The sequence below is a fragment of the Oryx dammah genome, unplaced genomic scaffold (assembly GCF_014754425.2).
Source record: "Oryx dammah isolate SB20612 unplaced genomic scaffold, SCBI_Odam_1.1 HiC_scaffold_26, whole genome shotgun sequence".
Classification (NCBI taxonomy): domain Eukaryota; kingdom Metazoa; phylum Chordata; class Mammalia; order Artiodactyla; family Bovidae; genus Oryx; species Oryx dammah.
The window spans coordinates 33058818-33081780 of record NW_024070210.1 but is presented as its reverse complement, the minus strand read 5'-3'; the positions used below and the strand labels follow the sequence as shown (position 1 = coordinate 33081780).

Genomic DNA, 22963 nt, shown 5'->3' with positions numbered 1-22963 from the left:
CAGTGAGAGATCAGATGGGGCCCCTCAACATTGCGGGGGTGAGTCTGCTTTACTTAGTCTACTGATACAAATGTTAACTTCATCCAGGAACACCCTCACAGACACACCCAGAAATAATGTGTAACCAAGTATCTGGGTACCTCCTGCCCCAGTCAAGTTGACAGAATAAATTAACCATCAGCTTCCATGAAATTGTGGCAGGTTACTTTGTTGGCTTGCAAATAGAATAAAATCTGGACCCTTCACCGCTCTTGATACATACTTTGAAAAATAATAGATTCTTCAATAGGTTCAGGTGGTGTCAGTTTGACGTGATGAAGAAATACCCATCAGCTTTTCAGCCAGGTTTAGTAGACATTGGTGTCTATTGCTTCAATCCATTATTTTATTAGAGGTTGCAATATGGTGTCATTCTGACATTCTGTTTGTATATGTGAGTGGAAATGTTTCTATAAAGAATTTTCTTTCATCAACTGTTTGCTTATGCTGAAATCCAGTTTGTATAAGAAATGCAGGATTAATTGCTAGTCCTTTCCTGTTATTTACCAATTTTAAGACTGAGTTAGTGTGCTAGAAATCTTCAAGGTGATCAGTATATTCATCTTCTGAGTATTATTATGAACTAATTATTTTTATATATTTCATATTTTAATTCATTGCAGTCTTTTCATCTTCAAATTGGCCAGGTGGAACCTCTTCACATGGCTATTATACCCTTTAAACATAGTATCAATAGTATTTGATAATTTTCTTTCTCTTGCGCACAATGAATGGTCCAGGAGCATCTTGCACTTTCCTGCTGTTTACTGAAATCAGTAAACATTTCTCCAAGTAGCCCTGATTCTTTTTGGTAGGAAATGGTCTTCAGAGAACATAATTTGGGTGGTGGTACTGGTATTGTTTTTGTTTCTAGGCTTGTTTAATGGCTAGAAAATATATATACACTGATATATTTTATGTATATATTATGTAAGAAAAAATGTGTTATATTGAAATTTTAGAGTATAGAGTTTTACTGAACTTTGATTTTACATTCATCTGTCTTTTATGCTGAAAATCTTAGTTCATAATTATCTATTTGTTTTACTTTAAACATACATATGATAGTATTAAATATTACCACTGTCAGTAAGATAATTGATATAATTGTTTTCTTCATGATTCTTTTATCCCAAAGGATTAAAAAAAAAGTCTTTCAGTTTATATCCCACTCAAGATGTGGAGTCAAAATGCTGTGTTTAACAGTAACTTGAAATGATTATTCTCTGTATGTTTCTGCCAATAACTTTATATTCCTTTGTTTTCAATATTTAGAGATTGTAATTTTTCAATTTTATTTTTAATTATAAAAATAATTATGTAATTCCAAATCTACTACCTAATACGTTAAGCTGTATCAAAACTTGAAGTGGTCTTTTCATACCAAATATTCACTCATTCACTCAATAGATATTTGTGAAACAGTTGTGCTGAGCCAGTGCTGGGTCTCTAGTGTTGAACAAACCAGACAAATCTTTACCCTCATGGAGCTTGCATTTTAGCACCATGTTCAGAGAAACAACTCTCTTGACAGTCTCTGCTGTTGTCTCCTGTGCCTTCTCTTCCTGGACCCAAAGAAAAGCAAAGGCTTCTCTTCTCCAAGGGATCTGTGTAAAGCACAAGTTATGAGTGGTCTGGGGTGGTTAAGGAAAAGGAAGACTTCTTTGGTTCTTTCTTATTTCTCTCCATTATATTAGTCAAGATAATTAATATTTCTGGGGCTGAGTTTATACATATGAAAATTAGGGGAAATTTTTTAAAGTGGAAAAACTGATTACCATTTCATAGTGTTTTGAAGACAAATGATGTGTACATCATTTGTAAATATTACATAAAGATTCAAAGGATGGGGAAACACTCTGATCTCTCCACAGAGAGAGTAACAAGGAGTTCATTAGAGCAGCTCATCCTCTTGAATCTGGGCTAGACCTCTGACTGTTTTGACCAACTGAATGTGGCAAAAGTGACACTGTGCCAGTTTGAAACCCAGACTTTAAGAAGTTAGGAGTTTCCACTTCCTTCTTGGAATCAGTTGCCATGCCATTGGGAAGCCCAGGCAGACACGTGGAGTGATTCGTATTGACGAGAAATGAAGCCCTGGGCTGACAGTTCTCAGCTGACAGTGAATGACACTTTGCTAACCATGTGAGTGAGTCACCTTGTAATGGATCCTCCAGGACCAGTAGAAGCACCCCAAACTGATGTCATTTGGCTCAGAGATACGTGGTATTACCAAGCCCCACCCAAACTGCCACACTGGAGCAAATAAATGATTATTTGAAAACCATTAAATTCTGTAGTGGTTTGATATGCAGCAATAGAGAAGCAACATAATAGGTACTCATTGAGAGGTAGTTCAAATCTGGAAAAAAGGTGTTTACAAGCTTAAACCTCTGAGCAGAAACAGTTTCTGCTCGGTTTGATGTAGCTATGTCTCATCAAGGATTTCTCTTATTGGCTTAGCATTTAGATAGAGAAACTGAGACAGGGACTGTCACCCCAAGTTTAAAGATTTGTGACCCTGGTAATACTTTTCTAGTCTGTATCTACTACAGTCTCCCTACTCCTAGTTTTTGAATTTGCATTCTCTTTTGCTAATGGTCATTTTTATTATCATTAGAAGCATATCTCTTCATAAGTCATAGTTCTTCTATTTTTTAAACTTTTTGTTTTGTATTGGGGTGCAGCCATTTAACAATGTTGTGGTAGTTTCAGGTGAACAGTGAAGGGACTCAGCTATACATATACATATATCCATTCTCTCCCAAACTCCCCTCCCATCCAGATTGCCATATAACATTGAGCAGAGTTCTCTGTGCTATACAGTAGGACCTTGTTGGTTATCCATTTTAAATATAGCAGTGCGTACTGGCAACCATAAGTTTGTTCTATGAGTCTCTGTTTCGTAAGTTCACTTGTATTATTTCTTTTTAGAGTCCACATATAAGGGATGTCATACAATATGTCTCTTTCTCTGCCAGCATAAGTCATAGTTCTTAAAGGTGAATTCTTATTAGCTACTTTTCATTTATCTAAAAAACTTTCAGCTCATTTATATCTGTGTTAATGTTTTAAATCAGCTCTGCAGTGGATTGATTTATCACTCTAGAATCAGATGTCCATAAGAGATTTCAAAAATCTTCTGGTCATCCCACCCCTAAACAAATAAATACATATTTGATTTCCCAGTAATGACAAGAATGATCCTCACATGCAGGGTAAAGGACAGAGATAGCAGAGAAGCCCAGTAGATTCTTAAGAGGAAATGGGGATGGCGAAAAATTAAAAATGGGAGTAGGGAAGGGAGACTAAATAGTGGGACCGACTCTGGTATTAGAATTTGGTGAGTGGTACCCACAATATGCATCTTTCCCTGACACGTTCACAGCCTAGTCTGCTGGGGATCACTGGGCAGTACTGAGGATGATGTCATGTGTCCACCTTTACGAGTTCCCAGCCTATTAGTGATTAGATAGTATTTTAAAGCATTGGTATGCTGTGTTTAAGACCACCTCTGAAAGGCTAAGTCAGGAAAGAAGCCAAACACTAGATAGCAGGAACTTTGCAAAGAATAATAGAAAATCTGAAGCCAGCTCAGAACAAGATTAAAGGTCAGGGCCTGATCTTTTGATCTGTTTTCCAGAGATGGGGAATAAGGAATTTCTGGCAGCTGACTCAAACCCCACTGAGGAACATGAGCAGTAAAAAGAAATGCTGGAGTCGGGTGAGAGGACTGGAAGCAGAAATGCTAGAAAAATATCTTCACTGTCTCCCAACTTTTGTGATTAATTTCACTTAAAAACAAAACCAAAAAAAATGTTAAGGAGTTTTGGGAACTCATATAATGAGAATGGCCAGCAGAGGGCCTTTAGATGAACATGAACACTTTACTATTCAAGTGGAATCTTTGAGCTTTGATTCTCCTCACTGCTGGATTATTTTTTTTTTAAGAAAGTGGAAAAAAAAAAGAACCTCACATTTTATTGGGAAATAGTTGCAAAATTCTACAGCCTCGGTGTTTGTCAGTGGCATCGCTGTTAGCAATCTCCATTTTATGGAGGACCAGGTGCTTTAGGGGAAGGTCAGTAGGTGGCAAACTTCTACAACCCTTAGGCAGAAGGCCTGCAATGGGTAGCTCCTGTTCTAGAGAAATATTTGGGGTTTGTGCTTCTTTTGGAGGGATGGGTGGTGTCAGTGGTGTGTGTATGTGTTACATTGTAAAATGCACTGAATGAAAAATAAGTTTCTTTTCAAATAATTGTGAAGGCATTTGCCAATTAAGCTAAATCAGTTTGTATCAAAATCAGTTGGTCTACCAGTCAGTCCTGAAGGTCATCTGTGAGTGCTGTGGTTATCTGTCCCTGTGGGAGGGAGGGTGGACTAGAAGATTCCTAAACTCCCCTTCAGTTCTGGCAGTCTGTGGTTGGAGATGCTCCACCTTGACCTAAGTCTTACCTACTCTTAATGTCTTATGATCTGGAAGCAGATGTATAGAGTTCCTAATTCTACATGATGTGATAAGATTTTGATTAGATTTTTGGAAGAAAATGCTGAGAGCAAATGTTGAAGAATAACAGGAACATTTGAGTAAGTCCATTGGAGTACAAAACATAGAAGGTTGTAAAGTCACCTTTTGTTTCTTTACTGAAAACTTGGATTCAGTGTTAACTTTTTTTCATTCCTCAGATTCTCAAGATTTTAAATTTATGCTGATAAATTCTGGGGAAAAATTATTTCTTCATTTATTCTCTTGAGTCATTTTCTTCTTAAAAGGCAATACAGTAGTCCCTTCTTATCCAAGGCTTTTGCTTTGCGTGGTTTCACCTGTGGTAGTGGTGGTTTAGTGGCTAAGTCGTGTCTAGCTCTTGTGATCCATGGACTATAGCCGCCCAGGCTCCTCTGTCCATGGAATTTTCCAGGCAAGAATACTGGTGTGAGTTTCCATTTCCTTCTCCAGGGGATCTTCCAGGGATTGAACTTCCAGGGATTGAATGTCGTCTGCATTGCAGGCAGATTCTTTACCGATTGAGCCACTGGACAAGCCCATGGTTTCACTTACCTGTAATCAACAGTGGTTTGAAAATTTTAAGTGGAAAATTCCAGAAATAAACAATTTATACGTTTTAAATTGTGTGCCATTATTAGTAGTGTGGTAAAATCTCATACCAGTCCAGCTCAGGATGTGAATCATGCCTTTGTCCAGTATGCTCCACCTGTTAGTCATTTATAGCTGTCTTGATTGACTGTTAAGGTATCACAGCGCTTGTGTTCAAGGAAACCTTATTTTACTTTATAATAGCTCCAAAGTGCGATGGTAGTGATGCTGGCAGTTCGGTTACACTGAAGTGAAGCTGTCAAGTGCTTCCTTTATGCAAAAAAGTAACAGTTTTCAACTTAATAAGAAAAAAAATCATATACTAAGATTGCTGAGATCAGTAGTAAAAGCAAATTTTCTGTCTGAAATTGCAAAGATTAAAAAAATTTGTGCTAGTTTTGGTGTCATACTTCAAACAAGTGTATACACTTCAAACAAGTATGTGTCTGTGTGTATATATATATAATGATTTGGCATTATTCACAATTTCAGGCATCCTGAAACTGGGCGTCTTGGGACGATCCCCCATGGATAAGGAGAGACTACTGTGCATTGTTTTCAGAACTAATAAGCACCTAAACACTCCTCTCATTCTCTTCTACCGCTATTAAGTTGTTCTTGGATAGGATCATAGCATTGCTATGTTATCACCTGTGTGATGTGTTGGGAAAGTCGCCAGTCCCTACGCATTTATCTGTAGTACATATCTGCTGCTTTTATTCAGCGTCTTTGAATCTTTCCTTCGGTAAGCTACTCATCTCAATTTCATGTGACTCTGTGAGGCTCTCAATCATCTGGACCTAGCTTTTCCGAAGAGTGGCGGTGTGATTCAGTGTGGCTACCATTTGAGGATTTGAGTTTAATACAGGTGGGAAGGATAGAGGGGGTTCAATATGATCTTTCATTTCTGCCCTTGTTAAACTTGGTAGATATATAACTTTGGCTGCTAATCTGATGATGTTTATTCTATACTCTGAAATTTACTTTGTGGTAACTCCATATTGGTTCATGTTAGCACAGTATACCTTGTTGCATCCTTTTACTTTTCACTTATCTGTGACTTTAAAGTTTGTTTCTTGAAGATAGCATAGAATTGGTTCTTGCTCCTTTATTAAATCTGACCATCTTTGCATTTAAATAGTGCTTTTGATCATTTACATTTGATTATTGAAGTAGTTGGGTTTAAATAGGACACCTTGGCTTTTGGATCTACTTTATGTATCTTCTCTTTTGTCCATCTTTTCTTTTTGGTCTTTTTTTGATTATTTTTAATGATTTGATTCTATCTGCTCTTATTGGTGTATTAGCCATCCCTCTTTTTGTAATGGTTGCATAGTATGCTTATAATATACTTATTTATATATCACAGTCTACCTTTGAGTAATATTGAGTCACTCATGTACAGTGGAAAAGCTGTTACAGTTACAGTATGCTTCCATATCCTCTTTCCTGGCCTTTATTTTGTTGTCAATTCATGTCAAGAAACACATTTTATGTATATATGTAAAAATATATGTAAGTAAAATGTAACATTTAACATATAAAATGTATATAAAATAAACCTCATAACACATTGTTGTTTTCTTTAGTCAATTAACTTTTACAGAAGTTCTAAAAATTTTTTTTAAGTATTTTATATATACCTACATTATTTACCATTTCTAGTGCTCGTTGTCCATTTGGGTAGATCCGTAATTCCTTCCGATAACATTTTCCTTCTGCCTAAAAACTTTGACATTTTTCTCAATGCTGGTCAGCTGATGATGAATTCTTTGAGCTTTGAATGTCTAAGATAGTCTTCACTTTGCCTTCATTTATGAAATATATTTTCTCTGGGTATAAAATTCTAGGTTGACAGTTTTTTTCCTTTTAATACTTTAAAGATGTTCTTGTTTTCTGGCTTGTATAGTAGACAAAAAGTTTACTGCTATCTTTGTTCCTCTGTATGTCCTGTCTTTTTCTAAGGAAGGGAAATTATTAGGTCCATCTTTCATGTTTTTCTCCTTTATTCAACACTCTCGGAGATTTCCTTGGACAAATTTTTTAGCTCAATTAGTCTTTGATGTCAGTTATGCAAGGCAATGGCACCCCACTCCAGTACTCTTGCCTGGAAAATCCCATGGATAGAGGAGCCTGGAGGGCTGCAGTCCATGGAGTCGCTGAGGGTCGGACACCACTGAGCGACTTCACTTTCACTTTCCACTTTCATGCATTGGAGAAGGAAATGGAAACCCACTCCAGTATTCTTGCCTGGAGAATCCCAGGGACAGGGGAGCCTGGTAGGCTGCCGTCTATGTGGTCACACAGAGTCAGACACGACTGAAGTGACTTAGCAGCAGCAGCATGCAGCTCATTTATTAAGCAACTATTTTTTTAAAATTGTATTTTATATTTTCAGGATTTTGTATTGTCTTTTTCACCTGTTTGTAAACACTTGCTTTTGTCAGCCTGTTTTATCTCTGTAAAATTAATAGGTATTTTTATTTTAAAGTTCTTTGTGTTTGTAATGCCACAGTGAATGTCTTTGTATTCAAATGTTTACATGTTCATATCCTTAAGAATTTATCCTATAAATAGAACACTGGGTCAAGGAGAATAAATAAATACTTTCTTGGAAGCTTCTATTATTAGTTTGCTTCCTGGAAAAGTAAAATCATTGTCATGATCAGCCATCTATCCATTACTCCAAAATAACAGTAACTGAGTGTGTATAATATATATGGCATATGACAGGAATGTCTGTTTTGCTACACCTTGCAATGATTCAAATTGTACCGATCATCTCCCCCTTCTACTCCACGGTATATTCTGTTGCTCTTCCAGATCTCCTTGAATACATTTTGCCATTTGGTGTGCCCTTCCTTTGGGGCAAATTGCTTTCACTTCCAGTGACTCTCACCTCAGACCTATCTTCAGTCTGCTTTGGGCTAGTGGAGCTCATTGCCCCCATGGGCAGAGGGCCAGGGGTGCCAGGCAATTGCTCTACACCAGGGCATCCCTAGCCAATGACTGGAGGTTACAGGATTATGAAGAGCTTCCTGGTATCGGTCTCAACAATTCAGATCTCAGTCATACTTCAGGGTCTCCTGTGAGATAAGTTACCTTCCTTAGAACTTTGCCTGAAATTGCACCTTTACTTGGGTTCTCCCATTCCATATCCTGATTCCCCACTCCCTTATTAACTTTTTCTGGAATCTCTTCTTAAAAAATAACTTGCACTCAAATCACCTCAGGATTTGTTTCTGGGAACCCGACCTAAGATATGCTCCAATCTCACTCTACTATAAATACTGTTAATTTGGAGTCCCTTGTCATATATTTTTTTTCTCTTGCTTCTACAACACATATAAACATGAAAATAAAGTTATAAATTATACATATTATTCTGTAATTCACCTTAGGCTTTCATTTAGTAATATATCATGGATGTCTAAGACAATCCATTACTTCTCTATATTAAATGTTAAATTGATTTTATTGAGGTTTCATACTATAAGTTTTCAACCCATGTCTCCTGCATTGGCAGATAGATTCATTAGCACTGAGCCACCTGGGAAGCCCCACTTCTTGGCTTAGAAACAAGTGTTTTAGAAGAAACTGAGAGAAGGAAGCTTAGCTGAGAAACTGGTGTGGGGCCTTCTTCCTGGCCTCTCCTTTGGTGTGAAAATGGGAGACGGGATCATGTAGAGACTCCAGGCAGATTTTCATTCAGAGGACCTTACTGGGGTCATTCTAACTGCTGTCCATGCTCTGTTCAGAGTTAAATATTTTGACTACCATTGCTGCCTTCAGGAAGATTTGTTGATTTAAAAGTGGAAAGCTACATCTCTGTGGAGTGGAGAGAAACATATATTTGGGGGGCATGCTTTTTATGAAAAAATAAAAATTATGAACCTGACTTGAAGCAACATCTGGGGGCTGCAGCAGAGTAATAATGGCAACAAGATATGTTTCAGTAGAAAGGGCTTGCACCCCCTAAGCCTTGTCTCCCACAGGAACTGCAAAGAATAGGTGAAAAATTTTCAAGGCCTCCAAGGAAGCCTGGGAGGGAGCTGAGAACTGAAAGCCTTGGGGAGTCCTTTGCACAGTAAGTGGAATGGACAGCCCACCCCAGGGGCTGTGTAGAAAATGTAGTTGATTCTTGGTGGATCAACTCAGTAGCACCAATCAAAACCAAGTTGATCCTTGGTAGCACCCTTCAAACTGAGGTGGGGCCCAACAGCAGGAGACCACCACAGGGCTTCCTCATAAGTAGTCACTGTACAAGGCCAGTGTCAAAGAGTATGACAGGAAGTAACATAGATGGAGGTTTGGGATTGGGGTGCACATTACGGAGAAGGAGGCCGATGCTCAAGACCATGAAGATGCATATCTTTCAGTCAAGGCTGGAGAGGATGGAGGGCAGTACTGATGAGACATTCCTCATACCCCTCAGGGGTGAGGCCATAAGCAGTCCTGTGCTTCTTCCCCCAAACAGGGAGCCTGGCTGGGGAGAGAGAAAGGGGAGTGGAGGAAAACCTTAAGCGAAGGCAGAATTTTAAGACACAAGTGGTTGAAGTCCTTTGAACTGCTGAGAGGACAGTGATGGGAATGGGAGCTTGAGAGCTAGAGTTACAGAGAAAGAAATCATTCTGAAACAGTATATCCTGAGACATTCCCTTACGATTAGTGAACACACAATTCATCCTTGAACTTTTGACTTTGCATGCTGATATTTTTATTTCTGTTGGCTAACTTCTGAGAAATGGTTTGCAAAAACTGCTGATTTTTAAATATATCTTTTATCTAGATACCTATTTTTAATTCCATTATTCACTCTAAAAGTTTTTCAGCTGATTCCTTTGGGTAGTCTAGGCATATAATCACATTATTTGTGAATCATGGTAAATCTTTTCCTAATTCCATAGTTATGTACTTCTGGCTTTTGTTTCATGTCTTGTACAGACCAGACTTCCAGAACCACAGATTTTTTTCTTATTTTATTCCTAATTTCAATAGGAATAAAACTGCTAGTTATATAACATGTACAGAGAAGTTATTAGGTGTTGTTTCAAGCACTTTACAAGTTATGATCTTATTTCTGTCACAGCAACACTGTGAGGCAGGCACTATCATAGTCTTCATTTTACCATGAGAAGGCTGTAGCCAGAGAGCTTAAATAACTTACCTAAGGCAGGAAGTGGCAGTGCTGGCCTGTGAATTCAGCCTCTAGAGCCTATTGGTCTTTACCTCTAGAAAGGTGTGCTGGGAAATGTTTAGCAGCTAGCTGTCTGGAAAGAAAAGTCCTGTTTCATAACATTTGCCAGTTTTTGTGGTGTAACTACCCCCATCAAGGTTGATGTGGTATCACTGAATATGGATTTGATAAGAGATCCTCATAATACCTGCTGGGAACCAGAACTGGCCACACACAGCAACTCCAGCCCTCCACAGTCTCCTGTAATGTATTATAAGACAAGGAGGAGACTGCTGTGTAAGCTTTCTTTTGGCTAAGATTCTTTGGCCTTAAGGAACAGAAATCAGGTGGAACTGGCCCAAGCTGAAGGTAAATTTACTATAAGGATACGGTCTCAGAAGGAAGGACAAGAGGCAGCAGGGCCTTAGGAGGAGGGCTGGGAATGAGGGACAGATGTGCTGGTGGGTCTCAGTGGATCCCTTGTCTCTGATTCTGTCTGCTGCAGCACCTGTGTTCCTGAATCTCTGGCCCACAGAGCAGAACACTACTATCCATGACTCCTGAGTGTACTCAGGTTTTTGGCATCAGCAGAAACTGAGACCCTCTCTGACTGGCTCAGCTGGGCCGAGGGTGAGCCCCAGAAAGTCAGCTCCGGCCACATGGCGTTTGTGTTGGCCATAGTCTGTTTACCTCTGTGCATGATCACATCAGAGATGTCAGTCTAGGCTGGGACCAGCCCCTGCTGTCTCTAAATTCTGTTACACTTAACACTCATCATCACACCATGATCTTCTGGGCTCCTCATCAACTGTGTTTTGACAAGCTTTCTGAGATTTTTCCCTGTCAGGCAACTTTGCTGACTCAGCCATTCCAGCCTTCTTGTTCGTCCTTGAAAATGACAAGCTTATCTCACCTCAGGGCTTTTTTACTTGCTCTCATAGGTTTTCCCATGGCATCTACCCTCACTTCATTCGAGTCTCTTCCTCAGAGATTCTAAAACCGTGGGTCAAATCCATTTCACCTGTCTTTACTAATCAAGGTCATCCTCACTTCTGCTACAAAAGACTTGCCTATTTTCCTCATACCCTGAGTCGTTTTCCAAGAACTTACGGTCAGCTCTGCCTAGTTCCAGCCGAGTCAGTTAAAACTAAATGGGGCCGGTGATCCTCCAAATGGGTAAGTGCCGGTGTCCTCTAGCCATTAGAGGGCTGAAACCTCCATTCTCAGATCCTGCCAAGCGCTTACATACTCGAATGTACCCAGGCCTGTGGCTTCGTTACCCCTGTGCAGAACAATTATAGCAACTTTTTCTAGTCACCTTCCCCATGCTCCCCATTCCTCAGACCACCCCGCTACTTTAATCTTTATCTCATAAATACCAGTGCCCCTTGCCTTCAGGGAGGCAGGTTTAAACTTGTTCACCTATCTCGGCTGCCTTAAGAATAAACCCTCTCTTTGCTGCAAACCTTGCTGTCTCAGTGTCTTGGCTTGAACAAACCTGGTTCCCTAACAAGTCCCTCCCTGAGCATCCTGCCTGAAACAGTCCATTCCATTGCCTGTCCTCAGATCTGCTTTACTTTTTTCATAATGCTTGATGTTACCTTAAATTGTATTATGTTATTTGACTCTCTGCGCAAGGTCTCCCCATTGGAATGTAACCCATGGGTCCAGGGATTTTTGTCTTGTTTATGGCTGTATTTTCAGCCTCTGGAACTGTGCTTGGCATCTGGTAGACACTTAAAACCTACTAGCTGAATGCTTGATTAAGTAAATGAACAAATTGCAGGCTTATTATGAAGTACATATTTAAAAATAAACCTTAACTCTTGACTTTGTTTTCAAATATATTTTCATTTTGTACATATTGAGTATTCCTTTAAAAATGAGATGTAATTCACATTTTTAATGGCCTCACCTTCCCTAATCTACCCCTTAGCCTATTTTCTCCCAAGCCCTCCCTAAAGTATTCTAAATTAGTGAGATTCTATAGTAATATGTGGAAATAGGCTCTTGTTCATCTGAGGGAAAAAACAGTTGACTTTAATTATGATTTGATGATCTGCAGGCTTTCCTGGTAAGAAGGGAATAAAGAGCTGGTATCTTGATGAAGGCATGAAGAACTGGTGTTTTTCTGTCTCTAAAGGCTCTATGTGAACAGAAAAGATTATCTTTTTTGCTTACAAAACTATTTCATAGGTGACTCCATGAAGAGTCGTCTTCAATTAACTCCCTGTACAGTAATTCAGAATTATTATCAAAATAGATAGATGAACAAGAATGACCCTCTGCACAAAAAATAATAATAATTGAGTAAAAACACATTTTCAAAAGCATCCCCAAAAGACTTCTCTTTCTCATGAAAAATTCAGAGCAAGAATGTTATTTTCCTAAGAGAAAGCACGTATTTGGCCATAGACAAGCCTTCGCCAGCTCCCCTCAAAGCTGAGATTTTCTGTTGGAGAAAATTGACAACTTTGCCTTGAGGCTTAATTTTATAGCTTATACCAGCAGTGGCAGCTGTGTTTACTGATGGCCTTGCACTGCCCCTGAACAAATTCAAGATTAAGTAAAGGATTGCTGTTTTCAGACAATTACCAACAAAACGAACAACCTCTTACTGTGTGTGAAGCTCCAGGCCTCATGTCCTTACCTTTAAAAATTACCTCAGAAGCTGCTGCTTTTAAAGATAGAAGTTGGTGTATCTGCTGCAGTAGCACGTTGATACCAGTGTGCTCCAACACCAAAAAACATGTAACTGAAGAGAAATGTGGACTGCTACAGAAAGTCACCGGTGAGCTGAGGTAAAATTAGGGAGAGGAGGGAAGTGCTTCTGACTTGCATCAGGCCCCTTCTGGTAAGCAATAGTCTGCTCAAAAACATGCTGTTCTGCTGGGTGACCCTGGCAGGTTAGTTAACCTCTCAGTGCCTCAGTTTTGTCATCTATAAAACAGGGGTAACCCACAAAATTGTTGTGAGGATTATATATGAAAAGCATCTAGAGAGTTCTTGACCCATTGTAAACAGTCAGTGCACATTAGCAATGATTAATATCACATTATAATTTAAAATTATTGAATTTAAGATTGGGTGAGAATTCCACACAGAGCAGGCAAATAAACAGAGAAAGCAGCATGATTTATTTCTTTTACTGCTAACATTCTCTAAGTTCAAGAAATACTTTGAGCCATGGCATCCTCACCAGTACACATATATGTCTAGTTCCTATATCTCAAGACAATGCCTAATTTATGCTATCCATTTAGTTGTATAAATTCCAAGATCTAGGAAAAAACTCTGCACTTGAAACTAAACTGTACTTCAATTAACAACAACAACAACAACAAAAGGGTCTTACTTTTCCAAAAAGGCTGAATAGTCAAACAATCTATCCATTCCTTTGTAGGAAATATGCTTTCTACCTACCAAAGAAAAAGTATACTACTTGGAAAGAACTAGGAGTAAAAATGCCCAGAGACGACCTAATTAATTGACTTCTGTCCTTGGAAGAAACATGAGTGTTTGTCCCCTGACACAGAAGTTTTCATCTTCTTAGTGACTGATCTGAATGTACTGAATGTCAAAGTTAGGGGGTGTTTCTCTCTACTATTTTTTGTTTTGGAAGTTTCCCAGAGAAAGCTTAAAACAGAATTTTTCTTTTGTTTTAAAGTTCACTGAATTCTTAGAGGCTTCTGGATGCTTAAAATATTTTTAGGTGTTGCTAAAAGTGGAGTCTAGTTTTATACAAAAGAAGTTCTTGAAATTGCCTGAAAATTTACTTTGGGGAGGGGCTTTAGATAGGGATTTAGATAGCAAGGGATTCTAGTGATGGAACTGCTCTGTGTCTGATCATGCTGTTGCTCACATGAATCCATACATGTGATAAAACTGCACAGAAATAAATACACACACACACACACGAGTGGATTAACTGGTAAAATCTGAATAGAGCAGATTGTTTAAAAGGTTGAAAAATCTTAATTTTTGAGAATATAACTTTTGGATTGAACACTTCTAAGTGTCCTTTTGTAAAGTTCTAAGGTCTATATCATAATCTAAGAGATCTCCATTTAATTTTGAGCTTTAATTCACAATGACCTTCCACACATTTTTTTATTGTTGTTCAGTTGCTAAGTTGTGTCCAATTCTTTGCTACCCCATGGACTGCAGCATGCCAAGCTCCTCTGTCCTCCACTACCTCTGGAGTTTGCTCAGATTCATGTCCATTGAATCCATGATGCTATCTAACCATCTCATCCTCTGCCACCCTCTTCTCCTTTTGCCTTCAATCTTTCCCCATTCAGGGCCTTTTCCAATGAGTCAGCTCTTCGAATCAGGTGGCCAAAGTATTGGAGTTTCAGCATCAGTCCTTCCAATGAATATTCAGGGTTGACTTCCTTTAGGATTGACTGGTTTGATCTCCTTGCTGTCCAAGGGACTCTCAAGAGTCTTCTCCAGCACCACAGTTTGAAAGCATCAGTTCTTTGGCACACAGCCTTTTTTATGGTACTGCTCTCACATCCATACATGACTACTGGAAAAAAACATAGCTTTGACTATATGGACCTTTGTCAGCAAACTGATGTCTCTGCTTTTTTAGTATGCTGTCTCAGTTTGTCATAGCTTTTCTTTCCAAGGAGCAAGCATCTAATTTCATAACTTTACATTTTTCCTATAGCCTCTTTGTTCTGAGATAAAAAGTTTATAACTCACAAGAAAGTGACTTAAATGAGCTAGTGTCTAATGCAGCATCCTGTGATTTTCTTTAGAAAGTCATTTTTATTTCTATTAAATCTACTCTCTCATCTGTTTGTTTTAGAAGATATGATTTGCTTTTAAAGATATGGTGGAGTGCCATGTCTAAAAGGTGTACCCCAATAGACCTGGAAGACCCCAATAGGTAGACCCCAAAGGTAGACCCCAATAGACTTTGGAACTGCTGCCCTGCATAGCCCCTTTTTCATTGCCTGTGACCTGGCCTATGACTTGCAGTAGTCAACAGAGTGTGGGGTCCATGATCAGATTAGAGTTTAGATTGGTAGCTTTCTCTCCCTCCTCTGGGAACATCTGCTTTTGGGAGCCCTGGGCTGACATAAGAGCAAATTCACTACCCTTCAGGAGAGGGCACTCGGGAAATCCATGTAAAGAGGCTCTGGGATGATACAGAGTGGGGGCAAACTCCAGCTGTGTCAACGTCCTTCTTGAGTTTCCAGATGACTCCAGTCCTACCTGCCATCCAGCTTCCATGGCGTGAAAGGCTTCAAAGGAGACCAACAGAAGAACCACCCAACCAAGCCCAGCAACCCACAGAAAAGTGGGACAATAAGTGGCTGCTAGTTAAGTCCCTAAGTTTTGAGGCAGTGGGTTATATGGTACTAATACATTAACAATATATCTCACACCTTTAATCTTAGGATTTCAAATGAAAAGAAAGTGAATTGGTGTTCTCAGAATAATTCATATACTACCTTGAGGAATTTTTAAAGGAAAGAAAGCTTCCAATACATTCAGTAACTAGATTAGTGAATAGTATTAACTATTATTATTCTTAATCAAAAAACTCATCAAAATGTTGGATTCTTTCTGTCCTGGTCCTCACCAGTGCTCTTTTTTTTTTCTCTACTTTCCCCGACTCATCTGAATCAGAGCTGGAGCTGTCCCAGAGAAGCTCTCCCCGGGCCTCCTGTTCACGGAGCCATATTTCCATTTTGCCAATTTTCCTGGGACAGTGGTCATTCCTTGCTTGATGTTCCAGAAATTCTGCATTCTGTGTATTTCCTACAAAGAATTGAAAGTCCATTTAATTTATTTTTACCCCAGACAATGATGTATTTGTTTAAGCTTAGGTTTTTATGAATACAAAATAATCTACACCCCCCCACACACATATATACATAAAGGATTTCACCTGGTATTTCTGTAAGCATTTAAAATGTTTTTCTTGCTATTTATAAAACTTTTTAATCTTCTGAAAATCACAAGATGGTACAATACACTTTTGTATACTCCAGCTCGTCAACATTGGATCACAATATGTATATGTGTATACACACACAAACGTGTCTTGAGCTGAGCCACTTGAGAATTAGTTGCAGAGTCACTTCCTCCCAAAATAGAGCACCACAAATCCCCTAAGAAGATGGGCAATTTTCCTGTATAATCACAATACAATTATTACACTTAGAATGTATGACATTGATAAAATGCTCTTTTCTAATATCCGGTCTGTATTCAAATATCCATGCTTACCCCAGTAGTGCTCTTTGTAACTATTTTTTGTTTGCCTGTTTGCATTTTATTTTTTAAGTACAAGATCTAATCTAGGAATATGTGTTGCATTTTCTTATCGCTTAGTCTCCTTTAATTCAAGAACATTCTCCCATCCTTTTCTTTCTTCTCTTCTCCTTCCTTCCTTTCCTCACTCCTTTCTTCTCTCCCCATCTCTTTCCCTCCTCCTTTTTCTCTTCCTTGTCTCTTGCTCCGCCCTCCCCAGTCTCTTACTGATTTTCCCCCTCCTCTTCCTGGATGTTTTCTTCCTCCTCTTTATTACCTTCCTTTTTCCTAACACTGACATTTGAAAGAACACAGCGTCAATTATTTGGTAGAATGACCCTAAATTTAGGCTTACTCTGATTGTTCCCTTGTGATTAACTTAAGGTTAAATTGTTTTGGCAAGAGTATTGCACAGATGATGTTGCCTGGAGCTACTTATTGAACATCTACTATGTCCTAGGCACACACTATTCCATTTTCCTAACCCTCAATCAGCTCTGCCTTCACATCAGATTTAACTATGGAGACTTTTAGAAACACAGTAGCCTGGATTGCATCCTAGACCTACAGAACTAGAGAGCTCAAAGGGTCAGGCATTTATTTTACCATCTGTTCTTTGGGGAATAGATTTATTTTTTGGTGTTGGATTTTACACATATGTCTTTACTTCTGCTTTTTTTTTTAAAGTAGTACCCAATACCCTTTTAGAATGCACTTCAGAACAGCACACACAGCCTTATTCAAAGAAGGTGGATTTTAAGAAAGAAAAAAAAAATCTTAGTGACCATTTTCAAGTTTGGAAAATCATCCTAGGTCAAAGTCCAGATTTCTCCCTATGGGCAGAATCAGGCACAACTTTCTGGATATTTTCTGAATGATCATTGTTTATTAAATCTTATGGCATATTTTATTTAAGCCCTTGATGTCTGAAATTGCATATTTTTATAAAGGATAATCAGACATTTCAATGTGAGGATTCATGCCTTGTGATTCATGAGTTTCCTTTCAGCCTCACTGAGGGGCTACCCTGTTCTCCCCTTGAATGTTGTACTTACGAGCAGACATTTCAATGTGAGGATTCATGCCTTGTGATTCATGAGTTTCCTTTCAGCCTCACTGAGGGGCTACCCTGTTCTCCCCTTGAATGTTGTACTTACGAGCATTGTTTATATACATAGCAGTGACAGAAAACTATAGTTAATTTATGTCTGCAGTCCGAATCTGTCTCCTGAAATACACATTTTTTTTTTTTTTTGTACAACTGGACTCCTCCTGTCTCCTGGTGATATGTCGGCTTCATCTTCTTTTTCTGTCTTAAACCTACCTCTTTTCCTTATTACCCTAGCCTAGCACATGCCTTTGCCCCAGCACCTCCTGACCACCTCACTGTCTCCATGCCCTACGTATAATTCACCACCAGGTGTTCACCATGCCTCCAGAGCCTGTCCATTCACTCTCCATCTGAATCTCTCTTCTCTAACGTGTGGCTATGTATCTTGTATCTTGCTCTTCTCTCCCTCCTCATTGTCACCCTTCTGTCCTGGTCTAGACACCACCTCTCTCGCGCACTACTGCTGTGTACTTCTAACCTGTCTCCCCACATCCTTTTGCATTCCTCTCCCATCCATTCACCACAGTTCAAGCAGAGTAATATTGAAATATAAACCTGTTAGTTCACTAACCTGCCCTTTCAGTAGCTTCCCGTTGAATCTTAAGATAGAGTTCAAAGTCTTTATTTGACATGATTTATAAGACCCTGCATGCACTGGTCTCTCACTGTGCCTCCAGAGCCATCTCCAGTCACTCTCCACCTGAATCTCTCTTCTCTAACTGGTGTCTAGAATCTGGCAGGCTCCTTCCCACTCAAGGGCATTTGTACATGCTGTTACTGACCACAGTTTTGGATGTCCCAGCACTTGGACATCACACTCATGTGCTCACCTGCTCCCATTGTTCAGCTACTTCCATCTCAGCTTCAATACCACTTTCTCATAGAAACTGTCCAACTCCTCACATTATTAGGTGTCTAGTTATATTCTCATCGGACTTTCTTTTGTTCATTGTCTGTGCTATTGTAAGTACCACACCCACCCAGTTCAGTAAATATTTGTTGAATGAGTAAATAAAGGAATGAACAAGTGAGCCATCAGAGAATCTTGGAAGGTGGGAAATATTGATAACTAGGACCTGGGAAAGGCTTCATTCATTGGGGCCTGGAGCTGTCAATCATCTCTGCTCTACAGATGAGCCCAAAATATTAGAAACATCATTCAGACTGAGAATAAGGATTTTCTGTGGACTAGAAGGCACTGGCGACCTACTCCAGTACTCTTGTCTGGAAAATCCCGTGGACAGAGGAGCCTGGTAGGCTGCAGTCCATGGGGTCACCAAGAGTCGGACATGACTGAGCGACTTCACTTTCACTTTTCACTTTCATGCATTGGAGAAGGAAATGGCAACCCACTCCAGTATTCTTGCCTGGAGAATCCCAGGGATGGCGGAGCCTGGTGGGCTGCCGTCTATGGGGTCGCACAGAGTTGGACACGACTGAAGCTACTTAGCAGCAGCAGCAGCAGCAGAGGCAGGGAATTAGAAACAAGAAGAGACTGGTAATGGTGGAATCTGATGTAATATTAACAGTAGCTTGAGTCTCCCCACACTTTTGGTGTGATGATGTTTCAGTTAGCATGTGAGGCAAAAGTTACATGTTCAGTATTAGCCTTGAAAATTCCTTAAGTCACTAGCAAAGCACTGTATACAAAGTTTTGTAGAGAAAGCATTAAAGTTTGAGAACTTCTTAGCTAGATGTTTTATACTTGTTACACTTTGATAAATCCCTGTTGGATTCTTTATGGTTGCTAGACTTAAAAGAGAGAAATACAATGTTTAAAACCTAAATAGATTTTGGGTGAGCAAAGTAGAGGAAAGTGTATCCTATTGATACTTCAAAATAAATTTGGAGAGAGACAGGACTTCCCTGGTGGTCCCGTTGCTAAAGGTCTGTGCTTCCAGTGCAGGGGGCCTGGGTTTGATTCCTGGTCAGGAAACTAGATACCACATGCAACTAAAGATTCCATGTGCCACAACTAAGAGCCAGTGAAGCCAAATAAATAATTATTTTAAAAAGTTAATCTTGAGAGAGGAAAGAAACAGAGGCCAGGGAGGGAACATAGGGAATGATTTAGGTAGGACAAGGAGTGTACAAAATATTAAAATTTTTTGATGGTTATGTATTTTATAATATGTATTTTAGAAAAATGTTATTGCCACTATCAAGCCATAACCCATTTTTTTTTTTTTCTCCTAAAATGGAACCTATCCAGAACATAGACTTCCGTGGGCATTCTACTAGTCAGGTTCTGGCACCTCTGCACCCAGCTCCTCTTATTTAAGGCTCTATTTGTTCATTTTTGTTCCCTCTTTTGGAAAGGAGGAGGAGAATTTCAGGTCACAGCTGATACAAGCAAAGATAAAATTTAAAAATAAAATTAAGCAAGATACCTGAAAGGAAAATACTGAGTAAATAATAGTACAAGTGACCAGGTAAGACCAGAGCTGTGAAGGTGACATTCAAATGATGTATGTAGAGTGACATTTCCCCTGAAGCATATCTTATTTTTGCTGTAAGACATCAGTTTCATATTTCTTCAGTTTTGTCCATATTCATATGATACTTTACATTTTATACACGTTTTTACACATAATATTTGAAATTTACATAAACTCTGCATGGTAGACACAATGTTTTATTCCCATTTTACAAATGTGGAAACAGGTTCACAGAGGTTAGACAACTGGAAGTTAGCTACAATCTTTCTGTAGAATAAAGCTATATGAATATATAGCTAATATTTATCAAGAGGCTACTATGTACCTGGTACTGTCCTAGTAATAAGAAAAGCTCCTGGCTCCCATGGAGCTTACATCGAGTAATGTACTGTCAGGATTCAAATAAAGGATTTTGATTACAAGCCCAGTGCTTTTTCTCCTCACTAGATTCATATCATGGCTTCTAGAAAGCACAGGAGCTGCATTAATATGTTAAAACTTGCAGAATTGCCTGCCTGAAAGGGTGATGTTCACTTTGGGCAAGTCATGTATCATTACATATTACACAGATAGCACGGCCACCCACTCCCGTGTTCTTGCCTGGAGAATCCCAGGGACGGGAGCCTGGTGGGCTGCTGTCTATGGGGTCACACAGAGTCGGACACGACTGATGTGACTTAGCAGTAGCAGCAGCACATGTAACTTACTATGTAAGTATATGTAAAATATAAACAAAGCATGCATGATTTCATTTTAAAGAAGCAGCAGGAAAAACAAAAACTCGTTTTTAACCTCACAAGGGACCTGAAACTCTCATCCTCCCTTCCAAAAGAGGGAACAAAAATGAACAAATAGAGCCTTAAATAAGAGGAGCTAGGTGACCCTGACTAGTAGAATGCCCATGGAAGTCTGTGATCTGGCTACATTCCATTTTTAGGAGAAAGCAAAGTAAACTGCTTTCAGAAGCAGAGAAAGAAACCAAGATGCTACTTGAGAATAAGTAAAAAAGAATCACTGCTTGAACGTGTGCCTGCAGAGTGGTGAGTTCTATAGGCTTTGCAGAGGGAAGCCTGCTTTTGACAGAGAGGGTGGAGGGAACCACAAACTGCATTTGCAGACTTTCCCAATGGTGCAAGGATTGCAAGCATGCATGTAAAGTACAGTATATTTCTAAAAAGAGATCTCACCCCAGCGTTGAAGTCTTATTCTTCTGGCCATCCCAAACTACATGACAACAGGCCCATTATATTCCAGGAGATAAAATATTAACAGGGACCCAAGGCAGCTCTGTGCTTTTCCAGTCCATATCAGAAATTTATTTGGTGAAGTTTTAAAAACACTTGATATATTATTTACTAAAAATTACATGACTCACCTAGACTTCTGTTCAAGGTTTCGTCAGGCAACAGGGTTAGAAAGTCACCATCATCATTTCTTGGGATGCTTTGAAGGATTTTCTTGGCTTTATGGTCCCTCTGTTTCTGCTTATTAGTTCTTGCCTCCTTGTGAAGACTTTTCTTCAGTTCAACTTGGGCCTGAAATTGACCAGCTAGTGTTAGTGTTCTCCCCTCATACTACCTTCACCAGAATAGGTCAACTAATCAGGCGCTTTACAAATTGTACATCTATCTGTAGACAGATACATAGAACATGGTTCTCTTTTTCCTCTTAAACGATATGGAAACTTGCTTGGTGTGCAATTTGTTAGGAGAAACAGGAGCATGCTGGTAGTCTCAAAATGGTGAGGACCTTTGTAAAACCATTTCTCGACAGGCCATCTGATACATTTGAAACTGAAGAAAACAGGAACTTCAGGCTTATTCACTAGAGTGAGGAATTTGGAATATGACATTTATAGGAAACATGATTGTAAAGTGGTTTGTTACAAGAGATCTTCCTTATCAACTGATTCTACGATTTAAATTATAGAGGGATGCCTAGGTTTCAATCCCTGGGTCGGGAAGATACTCTGGAGGAGGAAATGGCAACCCACTTCAGTGTTCTTGTCTGAAAAATTCCATGGACAGAATTGCCTGGCCGACTACAGTTCACAGGATCGCCAAGAGTCAGACACAGCTGAATGATTGAATATGCAAGCATGTTTGCTTATTAGGTACAAGTACCAAAATAAAGACAAATTCACCCTCTATCCTTTTAACTAAACCAAGAAAAATTATCTAGCCTCATTTTCCTGCTGGAGCCAAAATGTGGTAGAAGAAACAGTTAAAAAAAAAAAAAAAAGGGAAACATGAGACACAGATGCATCCTTGCATCTGGAACACAGATGGAACACAGAGAAAAGACTCCACAGAGTTGGTAGCAGAAGGGATCCTGATGTTTTCCTCTCAATCCCAGTAGAGGAAACTTTGGCTGCAATAACTAAATTTAAAATGCTAGGTAAGGTCTGGAGATGAATGCTTAACATATTCATGTGTCAGGACAGCGATTATGTAGCATACATTTGGTAAATACGACTCTCTTCTTCTCATATTTACCTCTTGTCTTTTACGGTTCATTTCCAGCATTTGCATCTTATGTAAATATTGTCTTTTCCCAGAAGGATACATTACAGTCTGCATCTTCTTTTCCAGTTCCTGCTATGAAAGACGACACACTTGTTAGGATGGGGGGTAATTGGTTACTCTGCAATCCAAAACTTGAAATCCATTTTGGAACAGTGAGATCTTGTTTATCAGTTATAATCCATAGAGATCTCTTGAGACATCAAAGGTGGGCCATTGCAGCTTCCAGACCAGTCCTTAGTGAAGCTATCAGTGAATGAAGGGGCAATTTGCTGTGTGTATCATCTTGTTTTTAAGGTTCCTGTAGAGTTT

General features: G+C 39.2%; 1 protein-coding gene across 3 annotated transcripts in view; it reads right to left on the bottom strand.

Moving 5' to 3' along the window:
• Positions 1-13424: 13424 nt before the first annotated feature.
• Positions 13425-22963, bottom strand: part of CCDC198 (coiled-coil domain containing 198) — a 30263-nt gene continuing 20724 nt past the window's right edge. The window contains exons 4-6 of one of the 3 annotated variants that reach the window (XM_040226369.1): positions 22625-22726; positions 21505-21664; positions 13425-16085 (exon numbers count right to left, since the gene is read on the bottom strand). In XM_040226369.1, the coding sequence (XP_040082303.1) occupies positions 15856-16085; positions 21505-21664; positions 22625-22726 (492 nt within the window). In that variant the 3' untranslated portion in view covers positions 13425-15855. The remainder of the gene's footprint in view (positions 16086-21504; positions 21665-22624; positions 22727-22963) is intronic. The other 2 variants (XM_040226371.1, XM_040226370.1) reach the window with 2 other exon arrangements.